At 39.1% G+C, this 22,501-nt stretch overlaps 1 protein-coding gene across 2 annotated transcripts in view; it reads right to left on the reverse strand.

Annotated features, from left to right (window-relative positions):
- si:dkey-234i14.2 (heterogeneous nuclear ribonucleoprotein C) overlaps window positions 1–15,774 on the reverse strand; it is a 38,254-nt gene extending 22,480 nt beyond the window's left edge. For both annotated transcript variants that reach the window (XM_065953060.1, XM_020634884.2), the window contains exons 1-2: window positions 15,585–15,774; window positions 9,652–9,727 (exon numbers count right to left, since the gene is read on the reverse strand). In XM_065953060.1, coding sequence (XP_065809132.1) covers window positions 9,652–9,727; window positions 15,585–15,606 — 98 coding nt within the window. In that variant the 5' untranslated portion in view covers window positions 15,607–15,774. The remainder of the gene's footprint in view (window positions 1–9,651; window positions 9,728–15,584) is intronic.
- Between the last annotated feature and the right edge of the window lie 6,727 nt (window positions 15,775–22,501).

Here is a 22,501-nt window from a genome sequence, read left to right on the forward strand (position 1 = left end):
ACCACTGGTAACCTGCTGTATTTGATAAGTTGGCTGTAAATACATGTATGTTTGATTAGTTATTTCCCTGTGAGGTCCCTGATGCTGTACTTCTGGGGACATGCAGTCACTTGTACCCACATACTCCTATTTTTCTGTAAACTCGCACACTCATCTACACTCCCTCTATTCACCCTGCTAACCTCCATTACCCCTCTGTGCTGACAGAGAGCTTTTAGAGTCCAGGCCACAGAAAAGCCTCTCCTGCTCCCTCTCAAACGCTGACACGCTCAAAGACACACATCCTCTCCTCCTCACTGCTTTTCATTGCGCTCTCTCAGTCTCCCTGTGCCAGTATTTCTCTCCTCACGCTATCTCAGTGTCATTCTGCAGCTCTTTCTGTCATCAAAATGAACTCAGAGTCAGTTTTCTGTGTGTTCTGGTCTCTGGTTGTGTGCTGGAAAGTTGCTGTCGGCTTCAGAGAAATTAAAGAGTACTTTTCAAACGGGAAAATAAGGTCTACAAAAGTGACAAAGTATGAGCAACCAATTGTTTTTTTCATGATCTTATCATTATTTGATTAAATCCTAAATTCATATGTATCTAAATGAAGAAAACAAACATTGTGATGTCATCGATTGGTTTATGTACTCCTGTCTTGAAGTTCATTGCAGTTGCTCTAAAACACAATATAGCAGAAGAAATATAGTTATATACAAATCAAATATTTATAAAATAGAATAGGAATGGTAGCTGAGTATTTGGCATTTTGGCCAGCCATCTTGTTTATTTAGAACCAGACAATAAGATGAATACACCTTTTTCTGTTGTATATACGTATAACAAAAGAGAAGAAAGGAAAATGTTGACTTTTTAACCAGTCATCTGAAAGGTACCTTCTTTTTCTTATCTGTTTTCATACAATCTTTTCAACCAGTCGAGTCCCCCCCCCCAATCTTGAGACGCTTCAGTTTTAAAACCAGAGGCTAAGTCCACTTCTTATAGTCTGTAGTTCCCACAATACTGGAATGCATTTTCTAGGTGTTGAGATTCTGTAAGATGAAAGTCACTTTTGAGCAATTGTTTTTATGTTTTATTTTTTACCACTGAGCCTGGAAAGGCAGGTTGCTCCCTTAAGCTGACTGAACGTCTAAATGCAAGCGGGTATTGATCGTCCTTCCTCTAGCCTTTCACGCAGCCTTGCTGAGGACACATTAAACATGTTATAAGTCATTAAGAGCTCCAGGCCTCAGATCTCACCTGTCTGACTTAAAATATATATTGACAAATTGTGCTCTGACAAACTTTTTATTTTTTTCTAGGTAGCCTGTGGGTGCGTAATGATGCCTTGGCAGTGCCTGTGTGTGTGTGTGTGTGTGTGTGTGTGTGTGTGTGTGTGTGTGTGTGTGTGTGTGTGTGTGTGTGTGTGTGTGTGTGTGTGTCAGTTTCTATGCACAATCTCCATACCGTGCTGAACACTGTGGAGCATGTGTCAGTGTACAGTTGTGTTGGGTACACGCAAAGACATTCAATCTATGTGTGCTGCTTTGCCTGTTTGTGTGTGTGTGAACAGGGAGCAGGCTCGTCCTCCCGCTGCCCCGGGGGCTCTGAGCCCATTTCCTGTTGTGCAGTGTGATAAGTTTCCCTGTCAGATCCTCCCAGCACCACTATATTTCTGATAAGCTCCACTGCTAGTTTTCCCGACCTCTGGCACAGAGATCAATTTGAGATTGATTCAGAATGCCCTGCTGGGCCGAGCTGCAAGATCAATTTGAGATGGATTGTTCACGCCAGGGGGCCAATGACACGCAGTGCAGTGCTCACTTGCTTTCCCTCCTTTCTTCACCCCTCACTCTCCTTGACTGTTGTTATTTCTTTCTTCGCTCTTTCTGCACACTTCTCTTTTAATTGTTTTAAACGTATCCTTTTTCTACCGGCAGCATCACTCTTGACTCGTCCTCCCTTTTCTCCCTCTCTATCTCTTACTTTTCACCTCCCAGTATGGGGTATAGGCAGTAGGGATAGAGATGACTTCATTAGCAGAGGGAGCAACCCCTGCAGAGTGATAAGCCTGCAGGACCCGAAGGTAACTCATCTGGCTCACTAATACACACAGTTACTGTAAGAAATAGAAGCAAACCCAATACCCCCACATGGAGACGAAAATGGCAAAGAAATATTCTTCATGCTCTGAGCTATTGGTGTCACCACAGCTGACTCATGACCTTTCTCCACAGAACAGTGATACACAGAAACCATATCACCCTCCCTTCATTCCTCTCTCTGTATCCACCTCGTCCTATCTTCACTTGTTCTCTGCTGTTCTGCTGTCTCTAAAGCCTTGGCGGCGGCCCTGATATCCAGCAGATGCACTCTCCTCCCTTCTCTGCACAGAGTGACCTTTTCCACAGCAGTACATCCACCTCTGACTGCACTGCCCTTTACCTACAGTACAACTCCCGTCATCTCTGCCAGGACGGACTGCAGACAGCACATCGCTTGTGCGTCCATGCAGAGAGAGGCTGGACAGAGAAATGAAAGAGGCAGAGGCAGTTATCAAGTGTACAGAGCGGTCACTTGCTGACTCATTAAGGGCAATGTGTTTAGATGCCAGGTTAAGTATTATTCTATGTAACTGTTAGGAATACACTGCACTGGTGCACATCTTTAACTAATAATACCATAGAAAACAACTGGGCAGATTTCTTCATCTTGACTTTGAATTGACCACTGTTTGCTATCACCAGCTGTGTGCTAGCTTTAATTAATAACACTAGGGCTCGACAGTAAGAGCAGAATATATAATCACATGTTCTGAAGGCTTCATTTTGTTTGTGTTAAGGTTAAGAGAAATAAAACCAGCCAAAACTAGAAACAGTGTCACCTTGAAAAACATGTCTCTTTAGCTGAGAGTCGCTAACATTAGTTCAACTTTTTTTTTTTTTTCCATTATGATTATTTGAGTGTTCCCCATTTACAGGGTTTTAATCATAATCCAAAATTATCCCAGATCACCTAATTAAAAAAAAAAAAAACATAAAACCAAAGTAAAACTGCTAAAAACACTACAAGAACTGGTTCCCTGTTTAGAAGGGTCGCTCGCGTGCTCGCCAACCTAATCAGGCTGTTAGGACGAGCTGCAAGCCAACTAATGTCATTAAAACTGAATCAACAAAATTTCACAATGAAGGAAGCGTTCCCCTTCACTCTGGCTTTGTCTATGGCAGCTGAAACTATTTTTTGCAGTGGGAGGTGAGCTCCCATTATTAAAGTTAAACTTTAGAAAAAATGACTCTTCTCACTACTTCTATGAAATGAAAAGGCTGTTTGATCGATCTATTCTTTATCAATTTAAAATGTCTTGAGTTTTCCATCATAATCAATGTTGACTTTATGGTGTTTTTTTTTGTTTCATCACCCAATTTTTCTCTAGAGCAAGTCGGGTTCTTAAGCATGTGAGTCAGATCACCTCTAAAACATGCATTAAGTGTGAAAGTGTTTCGTGCTTGTTCAAGAGGGACTCGCCTGTCAGTGTGGTGTCTGGCAAGGGCTGAACAGTATTGCTTCTCACAATGAAAACACTGAAAACAGACTTGAATCTCTCTTCACACTTCATTTCACTTCACTCGTGTTCTCCCTATTTGTCACAGTGAACTGGAGTTTAGTGCTTTTCTAAACAACACAAATGAACAAACAGCATCCATGCTGCAGTAAGTGATTTGTTTTTGTTTCTGTATTTAGACCTGTTTTCTTTTATAAGCTGATTTTTTTATGAAAAACTATCAAACTATGCCACAGTGAATTCTAGCCAAGTCAGTAAACACAGAACTACTTTCATATTTAAACTTTTTTTTTTTAAAGTTTCATACTTTGATCTCTGTGTTTTGACCTCTTCAAATCATTAACAATACCAGAAAATAAATGTGAATTATTTTCCCCGGGTCTGTGATCATATGTATCACTCAAAATAATCTTTGAATGATGTTCATTACGGCTTTATTTCAGACGTGTTCAGGATGTTGTGTGTACAGGTTAAGCTGCGGGTAGGTGTCACAACCACTGGGAATCAGCTGTGTTTTGACAACAATAGTGATGTTGAAAAAATATGACCAGCAGAAAGAGGTCTTTCATAAAACGGGAAGGAGAGAACTTCAACATTGCTTTCTTGGCTGAAGATTTCCTCTGTTTGCCCTTTGCTTTTTTCACAGCTTGTGGTGGTATTACAGATGTCAGCCAGTTGAGCCTCGGGCTAGATACAAATATACAATCTGACAAAGTAAGTGACAAGTGCTACATGGGAACAAATGAGATGGAGGATGATGTGACTGAAATAACACTGGCAGTAAAAACCAAAGCATACTGAAGCTTACTAGATCCAATCACACTAACACTATACTGCCTCTATAAAACCTGAAAGAATACCTCAGGTTTATTACACATGTTGTCTTTATTTAAATCATGTTTTCCTCATTGCTCGCTTACACACTCCAACTAGAGCAGCTGGGAAAATGTGGTCTCACAAAATGCTGTAAATGGCTCCAACCTCCTAACACCACATTACATGGAGGTGGCACTGAATGTGCTAATATTACATGCCAGCACTATGGAAACAATGCCAATGGAAAGTCTCTAGGATCCCATCACATACCCTTTTGAAGTAATAAAAGCCACTATATCTGCTTGAGTGGTGAGTGAGGGTGGCTGGTGTTTGAATGAGTCAAATTTGAAAAAGGAACATTAAATCATTTTTATGCACCACACAGTTTGGATTATGATTTTAACAAGTTGACTTTTTTTTTCACTGCTCTTCAACATTATTATTCTTTCTATTTCATCAGACTTCTTTGTAGTGATGTACACGCTGAATACTATGTTTCCATAACCAATGAAAAGTGTTTTTTTTTAATGTTTTTTAAGGCAGCCTACTTATGAGACCCATTTAGTGTCAATCTCCTTTCCATCTTTGTTAAATCTGATATCAGATCACATGGAACAGATTGGACATATTCACCGACTGCTCTGGCAAGTGAACAGTGCACATCACAACATCTATCCTGTCCCTATTAGCCTCTTTGAGGCTATATGACAGATGGGGCTGCTGCATCGCTCCCAGCCTAAATCAAACTCCTCTATGACCAGCCCTTTTGATAATTCAACCAGGAGAGAGAATATTAAAAGGAATGAAGCGCATTGATAAAATAGACAAAAATACCCGAGACCAGATGCTCAGGGCCACTCTGTATTCAGACCTGTCCCCTTCTTCTTGAAATGCAGAAAGAGCAGATCACAAAATGAGCATGGTTCTGAACACAGGCAGGACATTTAGAAAGCTTCAACCGAGCAGCCAAAGACTAAGCAGTGCCAAAGGTTAGTAAAGAATCCCTCAGAAGTTTGGTCAAAACTTCAGGAAGGAAACAGACAATTGAGCAAAGAATTTGTATTTTGTTTCAGTCTGAAAGTACAGTATTTAATGGGTTGTTAATATGATGTAGTCTTACTGTTAGCCTGTTAAACAAAGTATGACACGTCTGAAATGTCTCAAACACTGCCCAAATGCAGTATGGGGTATCTGAGGGTAAGCAACTCAATGCATTGACAGGATACCAATTAATCCCATTAACAAACTACTTTCAGCTTATACAGATACAATGGCTTCCACAAAAAGCTACAGTTTAAGAGTGACAAAGAACATTGCTCTGCCAGAGGGAAGGATGACGTTAGCCAAAACCAAGAAAATGTCACCATCAAAGTTTTCTGCAGTTGTTCAAAAGCTGTCACTAATGTTGCGGCAAATTGTCTAGGATGGATTCAATGTACTGGGTCAAGCAATAAAACAATGGAAGCAATCAATAACATCCAAACAAAGTTATTCTTTTTGGCCTTTTTTGCCTTTATTGGATAGGACAGCTGAAGAGAGACAGGAAATGTTGGGAGGGGAGGGAGTGGGGGATGATGTGCAACAAAGCCACAGCCGTTGAGATGAGGACTATGGCCTCTTTACATCGGGCACGCCCATACAAGGTTAGTTTTAAAAACTTCCTGTCCACTTAATTATAATAATACTAATAGTAATAATGTATTATTATTATACTTTTTTCTTGTTTAACCCATACAGCTATGGTCATTAAACAACGGTTTATACACACACACACACACACACACACACACACACACACAATCATATCTCCCACACGTATAGGCCCCTGGGGTCCTTCTTCTGGCACCTGAGCCTCCTAATACATGCCACACAGTACAGTGAGCTTTTGTAGTCATGCATTGGAGCACACAGAAGCCACTGCTCCAATCAGCTGCAGCATCTGGGCTGTGAAATGCTGCCGCTCTCTGCAACCTGTCCCCCTTTTACAGCTGGGGCTAACTCAATTGGAGAGAACCTGTTGCAGTCAGAAAAAACACAGACCATAACTGATAAATATCGTCTGGGTCAGCTTGGAGCAAAGGGCCTGGGGAAAGACTTATACGTTGCAACTGAAATAAGTCCTTAGACAATAGGTAAATTAAAAAAAACACAATTAAAACGCTTTAATGAGATAGATTGTAGGTAGAAGTGGAAGGTTTATTTTTTAGCTTGATCAGTTGAAACAATTAAAAGTTGCAAAAACACACATGGTGTTGCATGTGCATGACTGCATTGGTTTAGCTCTTACATGCTAGTTGGAAAATTTGCTTGCAAACGAATCTAGGCCACAGGCAGTAGTGTTTGTTGGCTGGCTGTGTGGGAACAGTGGGAAGAGCAGAGACGGTTTAGACTGCTGCCAACAGCACAGAGCAGGATTACTGGAGTCTGGACTGAGAGATTTTTGGTGTCAGTCTCACTATTTACTGTAGTTATAGTTACTCTTTCTGTCATGCTGATTGGCTTGTCTAGTATTCAATATCTGAAGGCTCAAACATTTAGAGGATGCCTGCAAAACCATATTAATCACTTTTTATTATGACATTTCATGTCAGATGCGTTAATGATTTTAGCCCTTCTTGCAAAGTGCTTCTTGGGATGATGTGAGTGTTCGTCCACTTTCGTCCAAACTGAAATAAACTTGTCTCACCCTGGTCTCCATGTAATTCCTTACATCCATGGTGTCCAGGGGTTGATTTTGGTGTTTCCCCTACAGAGGTTGTTTTTTTTAAACATTTTTTTAAATTTCTTAAGATTTATGGATGGATTGCCATGTTCTTGTTAAAAAACATTTTCCCACCAGGAATATGGAAGTTGTATCTACTCACTTCATCAGGGTCAAGACTTTTATGTACTAACTCATTGTTATTTAATGACAAATGTGCAATAATTATGACATTTCAAACAGCCTCAGCTTGTGTCTGGTGTGAAAGTGGATGTAGCTTATCTTAAAGTGAAGCTAATTCAGAAGTGTGAAACCTGCATTCTTTCACATACTTCTGAAGACGGTGACTGCAATGATCCAAATGAATACTTTTCAATTACTTTATGGTCTCAGTTTCTGGTTCAAGTTCTCTTCAATAAAGCATGTGTTAATGTGTTAATTCTGGTCCGATATTCTGGTCCGATATAAACAACATAAATGAAGCAGATTATGCTTAAAGGCAAGGCTACCTATGGTTGAAAAAGCAACATGTCAATTAAGGTAAAGACATACAGTAACAAAAAATGTTCTTCTGTCATCCAAATGTGGTCACGTCTGGTCCTAAAACAAAGATGGAGATATCCAAAATGCAGAATTTGAGGCTTGTAAAGGGGAACATTTCTGTGAATACGCCTTCTTCTGACAGGCAGTCCATGGTGCTAATTCAAAACTTGCTAACATGTCAAGCTAAGACTATAATTAAAGTCAACAATATACTACTTCACAATGGCATATCAGCATCTTTATTGTGAGCACGCTGACATAAGCGCTGTTCTCGCACGAAATGCAATGCATATACAGCTTCATTCAGTATAGCTTGGCTGTGGAATAAAGTTCTTTAAATTCTTTAACAGGCTGGACAGGTTTTCAGCTGAGGTGAATCACTGGATGTGTCCACAAACCTGAAATGGCCACAGGGAGCCAAATTGTTCTGCTTGAAATCCATGTCATCTCTGTGAAAAAAATCATGTTGGCCCAGGCTATATCAGGTCTGATACCTCAGGTGTGTTCCATTTGTGGTTAGTCATTATGTGTGTGTGTGCGTGTGTGTGTTGTATGACTAACCTCATTAATGCATGGCCGCACGCTGCTGAATAACAACATGGTGGAATGGACAAATAAATAACGTGTGGGGGTTTAAGGTTTAGCCCGAAATGGTCGGAGCAGAGGGAGCGGAGGAGGGAGCATGTAGAGAGCTGGATTGACTGTTTTGAAGGACACACTGATATTTATTCCTCCACACACAACTGCATGAATATGATGAAAATAACAGATGGACAGGAAATTAAGCTGACAGGAATGTGTTCACCCTGTAGCTGAAAACATATGTGGAGTTCTACTTAGACAGAATATAGAAAAATAATGAGATCTGCTTAATTGGGACAAACTAGTTAGCATTGATGTTATTATATCTGTTAACATACATTTCCTATTCTAGTTTCTGTTCATGACCTTTTGTGTTTTTTGGTGTCAATATGTTTAATTATAATTTATTATGTGTACCTCAGCTACTTTAATGTAATAAATTCTTCTCTCACTATCTCTACTGTCAGCAAAAGAAAACAATGTATTGTAGGTGTTTTCACAGAATAACATTATTATTTTATTATTTACCTGAGGATTATTTTCCTGAGAAAAAGAAATATACTGATATCTTTTGCGAATGTTTGTCTCCGCTCTTTGAGAATAAGTATTACTAAAGAATAACTTATTAGAACGATCTGAACATCCAGAGCACAACTAATAAAAAGCGCTCAAGCCATGTTAAATTGAGGAAAGAGTAAAGAATTGACAATCCATACACACACACACACACACACACACACACACACACACACACACACACACACACACACACACACACACACACACACACACACACACACACACACACACACACACACACACACACACACACACACACACACACACACACACACACACACACACACACACACACACACACACACACACACACACACACACACACACACACACACACACACACACACACACACACACACACACACACACACACACACACACACACACACACACACACACACACACACACACACACACACACACACACAGCAGCCAGAGTGAGAGATGTAGTTAAAGCAGAGTCTTGGAGGTAAGAGTAATGAAGCCATGAATTAGTTTAAACAAGCCCACACCCTGTCTTGCCTCCCCCCACCCCTCACCTCTCCGTTCACCAGCTACCTAAGCACACAGTTAATGTTAGTGTAGATCCACGGCCCCGCTAGCAATAAAACAGTAATCAGCTCCAATCATCTGTGTGCACTACATCAACAGATTGATTAAAACATTGACAGATGCCGACAGCACTTCTTGTGAAAATCAATAACAGCTTACATACACAAATGCTATGAAGCCAATAACCAATAATGCTTCATTGATCTCAACTCTGAGGTGCAGCTGTTGAGTTATAGATCAAGGGTAGTAGCAAATAATAAATGTTTATTTATTTTTTGTCTATGTGTGTGTGTGTGTGTGTGTGTGTGTGTGTGTGTGTGTGTGTGTATGTACTCACCCATAAGTGGTGTTGCTGGCCCTCTTACTCGCTGCCCTGGAGCGGCTGGACTTCAACTCTCCACTCATGCTCGTGTCTGCATGGAAAAAGCAACCAATTAGCTTTTTATGGATACAGTAACGAAAATCATAGCACAACACAGCAGAGACCAAACAGAACAAAATGTTTAGATCAAGTCTGTTCAATTAGTTTTTTTTAAGTGCCAAATGAATTTAGAGATCCGACGGTGGGACACGTGCCGTGCACAAGGTTTCTTCTTATAACACACATGATTGTGTTTACAACAGCGATGTCTAGCATAACTCATGCCATACATTTTTTGAACCCTATGATTTCCAATATAACAACAATGTAAACCATTGTAAGGTCCAACCAACTCAGAAGCCACAATCTACGCATGTCAGACCAACGACTAACAATTAGCTGTATATTGACTCACCATTTGAAGTTTTACTGTACCTTTCTGTATTACACTACTGCAACTAAAATGTATATACACAGGTACCTGTTTTAATATCTGTTTACAGGTTTTTAGCACTGTTGGCTGTATGCAGGAAAACAATCTCTGTGAGAGCAAGGTGGAAGAAGTCAATCTGGAACCCAATGGCGTTCATCTAAATAAGATTCAGTTTTGATTAATCTCTATAAAAAAGTTATCAGCAAATAAATGCAGCTCCACTCTTAACCACATTTTCTCTTGGTTGAATAGCCTTGATGATCTTCTTAAAGTAAAACTGTGTAAACAATCCATAGATTGAGTTGTATGAACACAATGTTGCATTTAGCATCTTAAGCTATTAAGTTATACCTTTCCTAAATCTTTTTACTTAAACAGCCAGAGTTGAAGCCTTTTAATGAATGAAGTGTTTCTATATGCTCATTTCTTAATGGGCCACATTTGGTCATTACTTTGCTGGATTCAGCCCACATGTCACCTGTTTAATAAGTCTTGTTTAATCTTTCTCTTGTAGTCGTTGACATCCTTAGACAGGAAAATGACTAAAGGGCCACTTGAGTCTGACATTGGCTGCATTTTTCTAGTGCATCTTAAATGGCTCTGCTCTGATTGCCTCTGCCATTTCCAGCCAGCTGTTCGCCTCCATTTCTGTCTCCCATCTGCAAGCATACGTTAAGAAACTGGTGCAGCCGACATGTCTCAAAAGCCAAACCCTGTCTCTCTCCCTCTCTTTATTTTGTGTCTTTTCAGCAAACACCTATAACCACACTCCAATCAGGAAAAATTAAGCGTAAGCCAACTTGATTACAGGATATGCCAACAGCTTGGCAGCGATTTACCAAAGGTGAGTGTAAAAGAGAGGAAAAAAGTGCAGGAGTGAGAGAGGAGAGGAGAGGAAGAGGAGGCCGGTCTGACATGGACAGATGGGTGGTGAATGGAGTGTGACTGGGCCAGCTGCACATACACTCACAGAGCGTGACTGTCAAATAGCTGGAAGCCACAATTAATTTAGTATAGCTCTGAATGTGTGAAACGAAATTCAGACACGTGTATGTGCTTTTACCTCCTGCAGCAGAGATCATTTTCTGACAGTTTTGAGCCAAACAGAGATCAGCTTGATGGCTTCTCTGCAGCCAATAGTGTCTCTGCTGGTCAGGAACTGGCCCCTGCTGCTGACACGCTCACTGTTACATGTCTGAGCTAGTCATGCATGCATTGACAGAAACTATAACTGTGCAGTTTTTGGAATATATACAAAATAAATATTGTAGGGTCATGTTTTAAAGCTTCTGTGATCAGATTTAGCATGGTCAATAAACAGGCTGAAATAAAAAGATGTATGTTTCTTTAATAACAGCAAAAGCAAACAAAACCATCAGCGAGAAGAATGATTATTTCTTAGGTATTTTTAACACCTCTAACAACAGTCGAGGCAATTAAAAGCACAATGCCAAAAGGAAAGATCAGCAAACTGATATGATCAACTTCCACAACAGGTTTAAACTGTTTAGCTTGAAAAATATCAAACAGCATCATATACAAAAGTAATAATAAAATCCCGTTTTACATTTAAAAAAGGTTTAATTGGGCAGTATGAAAGTGACTTAAACTGGCATTTGTTTGTAAAATGAAATCAGGTAAACTATAAGGCCCTATAGCAGAGGCATGCTTTGTTATTTTAACTCAAAATAAAACCACTTCAATCCCTTTATAGAGTTTTAATACATCTTCTGAGACCAGAAAATCACTCATGGTACTTTTAATGATTTTGTGTGCTTACAAAATAAATGGTTATTGATTTTGTCTCAAACTAGTTTTTCAGCACTTCGCCTACCCCGATAGTATATGCTTTTTTTTTAATTCAATACCACATAGTATTATTTTCATCTGACAGTATTCTCCAACTTTTATATGAAAAAGAAATGACAACTGACAGTCTGATGTGTTTCAGGAACAAATCTTAAAAAAAAAACAGCTCCTCATCCGGTTCTGGCTGAAGCGATCGTGTGGCAGAAAGAAACATAACAGAGTTTTGTGATGTGTTTGCTGAGCAGCATGATGGCTGTATGATTGACTGCATGAGGAAACCATTACACAGAAAGAGAGCGGAGGAAGCCGCTGAGCACAGTTGTCTCGCTTTGCAGGAACAAAACCTCAGGAGGTAATCAGACAGCTAATCGGTGAACACAATCCTCCGAGCCATTAGCTTCTCTGATGTAGACGCTACACACAAACATACATTTTAACAAATGTAAAAATCTATATGTTTTGGTTAAATCTTTGGGTTATAGCTTTTGGATGTTAATATTTTATAGCTATTATTTTTGGCCATTTTTGCCTTTTTTTGATAGGACAGCTGAAGTGAACAGGAAATGTTGGAGGGAGGATGTGGGGGATGACCTGCAGCAAAGGGCTGAGGTTGGTTTGGAATCCATGGCCATTGTGAAGAGGACTATAGTTCCTTTAGATGGGGCACTAGCCGCGCGACATAACCGCTAGGCTGTCCAGCACCCCATGTTATTTCTTTTTGAATTTTTTTTTTTTTTTTACAGTTGTCTTTCTGTTCCTTCTTGTAAGCCCAAAACATTTTAGTTTTTAATATTCAGTTCAGCAAAGTTTATGGATATGTTGAATTAAAATGATGGCATAATTATTATTAATTTAATTTTTTGTGAGCCTCTCATATTTAGGCCCTCCCATGGCTACTTAAACACATAGGATTACTATTGAAAACTATGTATGCTGATAATAATTACCATGGACGTTTCATAATAACATCATTTTTTGACATTGGTATGATAAAGCTCACTACACACTGCTCATCAGGGACAAGTCTAAGAGACTCCAGCTTAAAGAGCAAAGATTCATCATAAAGAAATCAAGCAGACGGTTTGTGAAAAAGTAGCAGAGGGCATCAAAAGGACATTTCAAGGTCACATGCTTATCAAATGTCAGTTATAAAGCTCAGCCCCTTTCACAGCCTACAATCTGTCAAAGCATTTTGTATCAACAGACGTCAGGCTGAGTGCCAGACTGTTTTTCCAAAAAGAGTAAAAATGAGACAACAACATTAAAACATTGTATTATGGATCAGTTTTTGTACCCAAAGAGACTCTGGACTGGATGTCTTCTTTAATCTGTCAGTCAAAATCACATCTGCTGCAGTTTTCTTGGATTCTAAAACCAGCTATGCATGACCCTGTTCTTTCAGCTCACACACGTCATTTGTGCAAATGTAAAATTCAAGACTGAAAAACTATGAAAGCCTTTAAATACATGTGTTTCTGCAGAGTATGAACTCTGCATAAACACATGTATTTAAAGAATACGTGCAGAGCATGCAATTATGTTCACAACCTTTTGTTGGAAGTAGCCTCATCATCTGTGTAACACACAGACAGACATGCTACCGTTTCTCCCCTGAATTATTACATTTCTTTCTTTGGAAAATGCAAACACAATTTGCCTTGAAATGAAACACGTTATTGTGTGTAAGGATATGTAATTTGCTCCTTTGTGTTCTATTAATCTGTGCACTTTGAAGTCACTGATGTGGGCGAGATAGGATAATATCATGATCAGATAAAAATATTGCTGCATTTTTTTGTCTTCCTTAATGAGTTTTTCTTCCTCCCGAAATTTGTCTTTTGTAATTTGCCTTGTTATTTTTTCCATGCATGAAAAATCACAGAGCTTATTTCAAAAACAGAACCCAAATGTTTGAGCTGAAGACTGAAAAATATTTTTAGGCAAATTTCAATTTATAAAACCCCACAATCTTCTGTAATCCTGTTGGCAAATCATAATTTTCCAAAAACATCCAATCAAAAAAGACAAAACAAGAAACAAAGCAATTTTGATTGAACGCCTATGAAACAACCATTAACACTAAGACGACTGGGACTGAAATACTGATCCCACTCTGGCTGGCTTTGGCAGATTTCAGAAGCGACTTCATTACATGCTGAAAATGATGTTTCAGTAAGTTGTATTTTGGTTCTTCTTGTCTGTGTTGTACATCCCATGTTAATTATGTCAGTCCTTTGATCTATGCTGCTTATGTCATTCCTTAAAACTACTAAAATTATTTAAGATTGGAAAAAAGTTAGGAAGATAAGATACATAAAAAAGACTTTCATAAATTGAGTTGTATATATTTTCAGAAGAAATCATTATTGTTACTTTTTAGATAGACGTTTAAGACCATACACTTCCAATTAATTCAATGATCTGTTTTCTGTATCACACATCTGTATGCTGTATTCCACACTTCTTGTTTGCATCCTGTATTTTGCTTTAGTTTCAAATATGGATTAGATATAATACTCACAGCTTCTTCTGCTGCTATTTGTAAAGCGTCTCGAGACAACACTTGTTATAAATTGGCGCTATACAAATAATGATTGATTGATGATGATTCTACATAGTGTTTAATCCAGGCACAATCAGCTAATCTACGTATAAAGAAGAGATAGTTTATATGTTAGTTTTTAAAAAAGTGCAGTGGGCATGCCTGTTACTGACAGGCTCTGCACTCTGTCATGCTGCATTTCCTTCATATCCTGAACTACAACTGACCTCAGGTCAGACTTAGAGCAACCCTGAAGCTCACTGCAGATTAACCATAAGCATTACTGTCAAGATAAAACAAGAGTTTTAACCCTAATAGATAAAGAGAGTGCAGCTGTGACAAGAGGAGGGTAGAGATCAGTATAGAAAAATGAGCAAGACTAATGAAAATAGAGTGGGCGCAATATGGCTAATCATCACCTGAGTTAAATTGAAGCAAACAAACCAGAAAGCCTTAGCTGAGTTAAAGTCATTTGACTCTTTCCTTCCCCAGCAGAGGTGCAGCATTTTGGCTTGTAGAGTTTCTGATTCTTAACTGGTGTGAAAGTTTTAAGGAGGTAAAGTTTCTACACCTTCATGTCTGTAAATTTCCCTGATTCGAAAATGTTCCAAATGTAAAAAGAAAACAAAATACTAGATTGAGCTCATAAAGATTGCTACAACTAAAGCATGACTAAGTCTTCATGACTGGAGAGCAAGTGCTGACCGTGTGTGTGTAAAAGACAGGTTGAGTTTTGATCATATGTGTACCTGTGCAGGATTGTTTAAGCCATGAATTTCCCCTGATCACCTCCTAATGTATCACAGGGTTTACATCAACCTCACACATCTCAATGATCCTTTTCTTAAACATCATCTGGATCAATGTGTTAGTATGAAGAATGCCAGACAACAAAAACAAAACTGGATACTCAATACAAAGGAACTTCTGAATTAAGATGCATCGTGACTGATTCTGTGAAAATAAAAGCTTGTCAAAGGAATGGCAGAGGATGTTAGGGGAGAACACAAAAAAGAGGGACACAGGGGGAAATATTGTCTTCCAGAATCTCAGCTCTGCATGCAAGCATCCTCTTACACATGCATGCACACTCACACAGAGAAACCAAATCTCCAGTATACTCACATCTTGGGCTGAACAGGGTCATATCAGGAATGCAAAAAACAGGAGACAAAAAGAAGAGAGACTAGCCGAGAATCTCTTTGCTTCCTTCTTGCAACTATCTCCTTTTACGTCCTCACTATGTGTGTGTGTGTATGTATGTATGAGTGCGTTGAAGCTGCTGTGAGACTGACTACTGATGGTACTACTGAGTCAGTAACAAAACAGCTAGAGAAGCATTGATGGGATGTACCAAATGTTTTCCTTTGGCAGGGGTGGATAGGGGTGCACCAGGCTGTTCCATTAGGAGGAGAAGAGGCAGGAGGATTGGATGAGTGTGCAGCTGGTTTCCCCTCAGCAACAGAAGCCCAGGGCTTACAAATTCCAGCCAGGCAAAGAGGAAGCTGCCAGAGTGAGCAAATGTGTATGTGTATGCGTGTGCTTGTGTGTGTGTGTGTAAATACGCATGTCATAGAGCAGGAACCTGAAGGCACAGCTGTGCTCTTGCTTCACTTCACATTAAAACATTTCAGACCAATAGACTTTGCACTCAAACGTAAAAAAACCTAAATGGTACATGGACACACTCATGGGGGGGGTTTCACAGGGTCAAGAAACTAGGTTTATTCTGGTCAATTATTTATCCATACTGATTATCCAAAAGAGCGGAATTATGAAAATAATACACTGAGGTCGTGCCAGAGTCACAAATACTGTCCAGTCTTTGTTGTGTTACATCATTCATTGTTGCATTGATGTGTCATTTGATTTTCTAAGACATAGAGACTACAGACATGCACCACATTTACTGTCTGAATATTTCACATTTGATTTACTAATAAACAATTATAAGTTTGAAATGCTCAGACAAACAAGGACTCAATGTTCACGCTAAGCTGGGACCACACTGTGAGCTGCATGTAAAGAGACTGAAGCTCCTAATAATCCCCAGCAGTATCATTACTATTTCACAACATCCATCACTGAAACCTTGATTATAATATATGCCCCGATTTGAAATCTCTCCCAACGAAATCCTTTTCTTACATTTTTACAAACTGTGCATGGAGTCTACCTTTGTTTTATGTATGTTGTAGTTAAAGAGAGACTACACCTAAGGGTGTTGAATCTTTTCTGGCACCCTAGAAGAGGCTTTCATGTGAGTTTAATTAGCTTCTTTAACAACCAACACAGAGTAAGACTGGCTCTTAGCCAAACTTTAATCTTAGTCAGCTCTAAAATGATTATTACCTCTTTTCACAGTACACTTAACACAGGCACAATTTCATTATTGAGTTGTTAACCCTTGGATAACTGTGTGTTCAGTCATTTGACAAGAAGATGAATTAGCCCTGGGCCGTCGTATTGAGTTTGTGAGAAGAGTTGTGTTTCTGTTTTATAATAATGCAGATGGGTGTTTCAATATTTAAACTCAGGTATGAACAGATTAACATAATGCAGAATTGCCACAATGAATGTACTGTCTATTTATAATAATGATTATATAATTTACCTCGACCATATCAGTGTTAACACAGCGCTCATACTGCCTTGTTTTGGTTCAGCTCTGATGAAAATGTTAAGGTATTTGTTGGGTTATGATTACTTCAAACATTCTTCTCCTTTGGGTTGCCTCCTTGCCGTGGTTGAGAAGTTTGAGTGTTCCATTGAACCTGATCCAACCAATTCCTCAAAGGGTGAACTGGCAGAGGATGACAGCAGTCACAACAGCAGCAAAGGCTGCTCCAGAGAGAGGTCCCTAATTGTCATGGGCTCATGCCATTGGAACCTGGCATTCCTCTTTCAAGCACCATGTGGTGGCTGCAGGTGCATCATCCTCTCCAGGTTGAAAGACATCACCCACAGACAGCCTCCCAAAAGGGAGGCGAGGCAGTTCAAAGTCCTGTGGAGATAAGAAAGTGGCGAGGGGGCAGGACTGTGAAGTCTGACAGCCCCTAGCAACAACCTGGTACACAGGTGGTGGGTGTTTGATTCAATTGTTAAGCTCTTGAAATTAGACAGAAAGAACTTTTGGGCAGCTAGACCCATGACTAAGCAGCCCTATTTAGCATCTACTTGATATTGCAGTACTCTCTGAAATTAGGTAACGGATGAAGGGCAGCTGAAGGAGCTCAAAGGTGGATATACTGTACCTTCATCTGGAAGTGAAACCTGAAGGCAAGGAGCCATGGTTTAGGCTTTGCCATTAAAAACACTCTTGATAGTCACCAATACTGGGAGTTGACAAGACAAACTCCAAATGGTCTATTACTTCTTACAAAGTGCTCAAGGATCAGTGCAGAAGACAGACTTCCTTATTTGCTCCATCATTTCCCTCAGTCAGAAAAGACGGTTGTAGAAAGACAGAGCCAAAGCTTAAACTCAAACGATTGAGGGACAACAACTGTCAACAACAGCTTTTATGCATTTATGAATCAAACCAATCAGTGTCAGCTCTCTCATTCAGTTAAGTTTTAGATAAACCTAATCTAGCCATCTCATTTAACTTCTCTCCTTTCATTGTAAACCTGAACACACAGAACACACACAGGATACTGTGTGCGAAATATGTTGATGGAGTATTGAAGTTATATTTCGCTGAATTATTCCCAAATGAGAAACAATCAGAAAGACACGTTGAATATTTCCGCAAGAGGCACAAAAGCGTATCCTCATCAATGATTAAAACCTCCATGTATGCCTACAGGATCAGGCAGGATCTATGTCAACTAATGTTCTGTGAGTTTGGAAGGTAGGCTGTAAACATTTATCGACTTATTTTCTCAGGTGGAATCATTAGCTACATTCTCTAGTGCGTGCGTAATGGAGCACTCAAAATAATTATTACAAATCCAAATCTTTGTTGTATGAGAGCATCTGAGTGTGTGATTCTGTACGTGTTTCTATTATGAGAGCTGGGAATAAGTTTCTACAATAGTAGAATTATAATGGATTACCCCGTATAAAGAGAACTAAATTTAGCAAAGCAACGTCCCAGTACTACAAAAATGTCCAGCAGTCAAGAAAGCATCTCCTCCATAGAGCTCTAGCAAGAGAAATGAAGATATGATTGACAGTCAGTATCCCCTGTTATTATTTGTAGAAAGGTTACTTACATATCACTCCAATGGACAATGTGGAGACCTTACAGGAAGAGAATGAAAAATCTTTACGATTTGCACAAGTTATGAATATTACTTAGAAAAAATTATGATTTTGCCTAAGCCTGCCTGACAATGTAAACGACACAAGGTTCATCATAAAACTCATGGTGGCTTATGAAAATATAACTGTTAGAGATTAAGAGAATAACTGTTGTATGTTATTTAGTTTTAGCCAGGGATTTTAATAGGTTTTCAGAGCCAGACTGCACTATATAAACTAAAAGACTGTCACCACTGTGCTAAAGTTGCAGCACTGCCAGAGCTGCTCCTGGAGGCTTGTTAAGCACTCAGGAAATCAGGAACATGTACAGACAGTTCTCTCTATTTATTTAGAAACAAACCAGAAAATAAGTTTACTTACTATAAATAACCATGGTGAGTGACATTCTGGACAAGGTGCGTTTGAGGTCAAAGTCAGCTATCAATTAGATTGAAAAGAGAGAGAGAGAGAGAGAAGTACTGGAGCAGAACCCGGCCTGATGCAGAACAGTAGACTGGCTCACATACACAGGAAAGGCTGAGGAGGAGGGCAGAAGCTTAGAGAGGTGTGGGGAAAAAGAAAGAAAACAGCGAGCATGCAGAGGATATGGTTCTAATAAGTGTTAAAGTACAGGCATGGAAAAGAATAGAGCCATTATGAAACTGGGAAATAATGAGGGGGGGGGAGGAACCAGGAAACTTGGAGGATATATAGAGGAGCTTAACTGGGAGTAGAATCACATAGAGGATATACTATCACGTTTAAAAATAAGATGGACATGGATGAAAAAAATTAAGGTTGAAAAAAAGTATCTGTGTTGACAAGAACTTCACAAAAACATTGAAGTCACTACTTAAACAATTACTGGTTTTATATATATACATGTGGTAAATAAAGAAGTGTCCCTGTTATAAACAGTGGTTCTGCAGTTATAACTTTAGGTCTGCAGAAAGGTTTGTTTTAGCTGACGTACTCAAGCTGTGCTTATCCAACTGACAAATTGACCACGTAGCTGAGTATGTTGGCTGTGGGCTATGTGCTGATGATGAACTCTCATGCGGAGGCAGGCAGCCATGCTGAGGTTCAGCAGTCAGCAAGTAATGACTAAAAAAATACTTGTTGGTGTATGATCCTCCAATTTTACACTTCAGTTTCCTACATGGAAACTGAATTGTAATATAAATGTTTCTCTTTTTTCTTGGTTGCATGATGGATCTTTGAAAGTCAGTATAAGTTGATAACTGACATTCTTCAGCCCTTTCCCCCCCATTCATACTGAAACCGCTGACCGTTGCATTCAGAAGTATAGAACAATTTGAAATTAAGTCAGTGAAAACTGAAATGCAAATTGGTATCAAAACATCAAAAGTGTAGAGCTCATTTTGTCTCAGACACTGAACTATAACTAGTGACTAATAAATGTTATTTTTGCTTCCTGTTGTGCTACATTTACTATTAAACATGCTTGCTATTTTAAGTAGTTTTGTTGTGCTACAATTTGACCTGTATTTCCTGATTTTTTTATGTTTTCCTGAAAGAAATTGCACCTTTATTGTTCCAAATTATTATTGTCTCAACATTTTTTTAAATGTGGTTTAGCTGAAGCCACCCTTACCTCATGCTCATGGATTTGCTGTATCAATAAAAAAAAAAAGAACACAAAGTAATACAATTCTTGATTAATGCTTTACATTGTGGATTATTATTAATATCATAATAAATTTAACTCTTCAGACATTTCCACAAAGGTCTAAGAACCAGTACTGATCTTACTAAATCAGCATTAACGCAGATGGAAAATTGCATAAATGGAAGATTTTATCTCAGTCTAAAACACTTTAAGGATGAACATCCCCTTCAAAATGGAGCTGTTAACTCTGGAAATCTATTGGAAACCATAGATCTTCATCTTAACATTACTGTTGATAGTAATTAAAATAAAGTAAAACAGAAAAAAGACAGAGATTAGAGAAGAGGCATCTTAAGGCAGAATTTCCAAATGGGACATTTGAGCACATTTTGCCACCATTTGGGCCATTTGGAATTGCTTATAAACCAGACGGTAAAACTAAATATATGCTAGATGAACGCTTGCTGCTATTCAGACAAGAAATAGCATTTTAGCTCATTGGATTGTGTACTGTTGAGGAATCAATCACCCGTTTTACATCTTGTAATATACAGAAATGTAAAAAGGTTTTTTTCAAACCTCAACAGGGAAGCTTTGGGGCTTCTGGATTTTAAAATGACTCCAACTTTTTTGATTTCATTGAAATTTTGTTCACATCATCCAACTCACCCAGTGATAATTGGCTACACCCAGACCTGTCTTGTCTGTCACCTGAACTCATGTTGTGAAGTCTTTGCACAACCCAAATTAAACTCTCAGCAGTAGAACATCTTTGGCACAGCATATTCTTCTACTCAGTAGGCAAAGAACAATCACCCAAGTTAAAGAAGAGGGAAAGAGTTGACATCTGGCATTTTCAGGGATCCTATAAGATCAACATTCGGCAATCAATCAATCACTTTATATTTGTATAGCAACAATTCATAACCTTTAGATAGGACAGTGAAAAGAAACAGTAGGCCTACATGTTGGGAGAAGAGTTGAGACGGACATGCAGCAATTGTCAGACTTAAACCAAAGATGGCCACAAGTACTGTACAGTCTAGTCTGCACAATATAATCACTTAACTAAAACTGCACACCAGTGATACAGTAGGTGTGTTTTGAGAGAACCAGGCTATTCATATTGCAGGAATACTAAAACCAGGACATTATAGAGATTTAGGATATGTGCCAACCCCAATGGAAACCCTACCTTTTAGGACCTGATCTTGACAAGCACAAGGGTTTTTTATGTCCTGCCAACTGCATGTCCATTAAACTCAGGCAAATGTATCTAAGATATAGTATACTGATCCGCAATCAGGCCTTGAATCTTCAGGCACTAAGGGGGGCAGGTGCTTCAGATACTGTCGTGAAAGGAGTGAACCAGAAGGGGTAGTTCGGTCTCTGGGCTATCATGTAAAGTTTTGCCTGAATTATCTTACTGGCACAGGTTCAGTGATGCTATGTCCATCTCAGCTATTGTACTCACTGTGTTAGATAAGCTTATTTTTCTCTAACATGTAACACTTGTTGAATGTATCTTCTTCAGTGTCGGGCCATTTTTCTGGGATTCTTCTTTGTTCAGTTTATGGTATTTCTCCTTGAAGGGACCATCTTCCCCAAAGCAAACCAAAACTTGTGCAGGATTTTGGGGTCTCCCCTTTTAAAATTGAGTTTCCCTTTGCTTTCTGGTTATGGTTTTGGGCTACATGGTGTGGCACACTCTCGTGCACCTACAGAAGCAAAATATAATTCTTTAACCCATTAAAGTTTTGTGAAAATATCTGTTGCAGAATCAAGTTACTCCATGAGAGGTAGGTAGTGCATGTATGCAGTGCTACTGAAGGCAGCAAGGGACTAGAAAATTAACTATTAATCATAAAAAGTATATTGTTCCATAGGGGCTACTATAATCTATAGCTCCTTTTGCCCCTGTAATGCCTCACACAAATGTTAATGTCACAAAGGTTTTCACAATACCAAAATGCAATGTAAAATCAAACACTGACCACGCTGACATTACACCACTGTGGATTCATGTAAATGTACAAAGGGTACTTGTTACAGCACTGTTGCAGATTTGAAATGTATAAGGGCTTAAGACTAGATTTCGTAATGTGGTCACAAACCCAGCTTGCTGTGTTTTGTGGAGCTGACAGACCCATGGGAAGATGTAGATACA

This window comes from Labrus bergylta, chromosome 3 (genome assembly GCF_963930695.1).
Source record: "Labrus bergylta chromosome 3, fLabBer1.1, whole genome shotgun sequence".
In the NCBI taxonomy this organism is placed as follows: domain Eukaryota; kingdom Metazoa; phylum Chordata; class Actinopteri; order Labriformes; family Labridae; genus Labrus; species Labrus bergylta.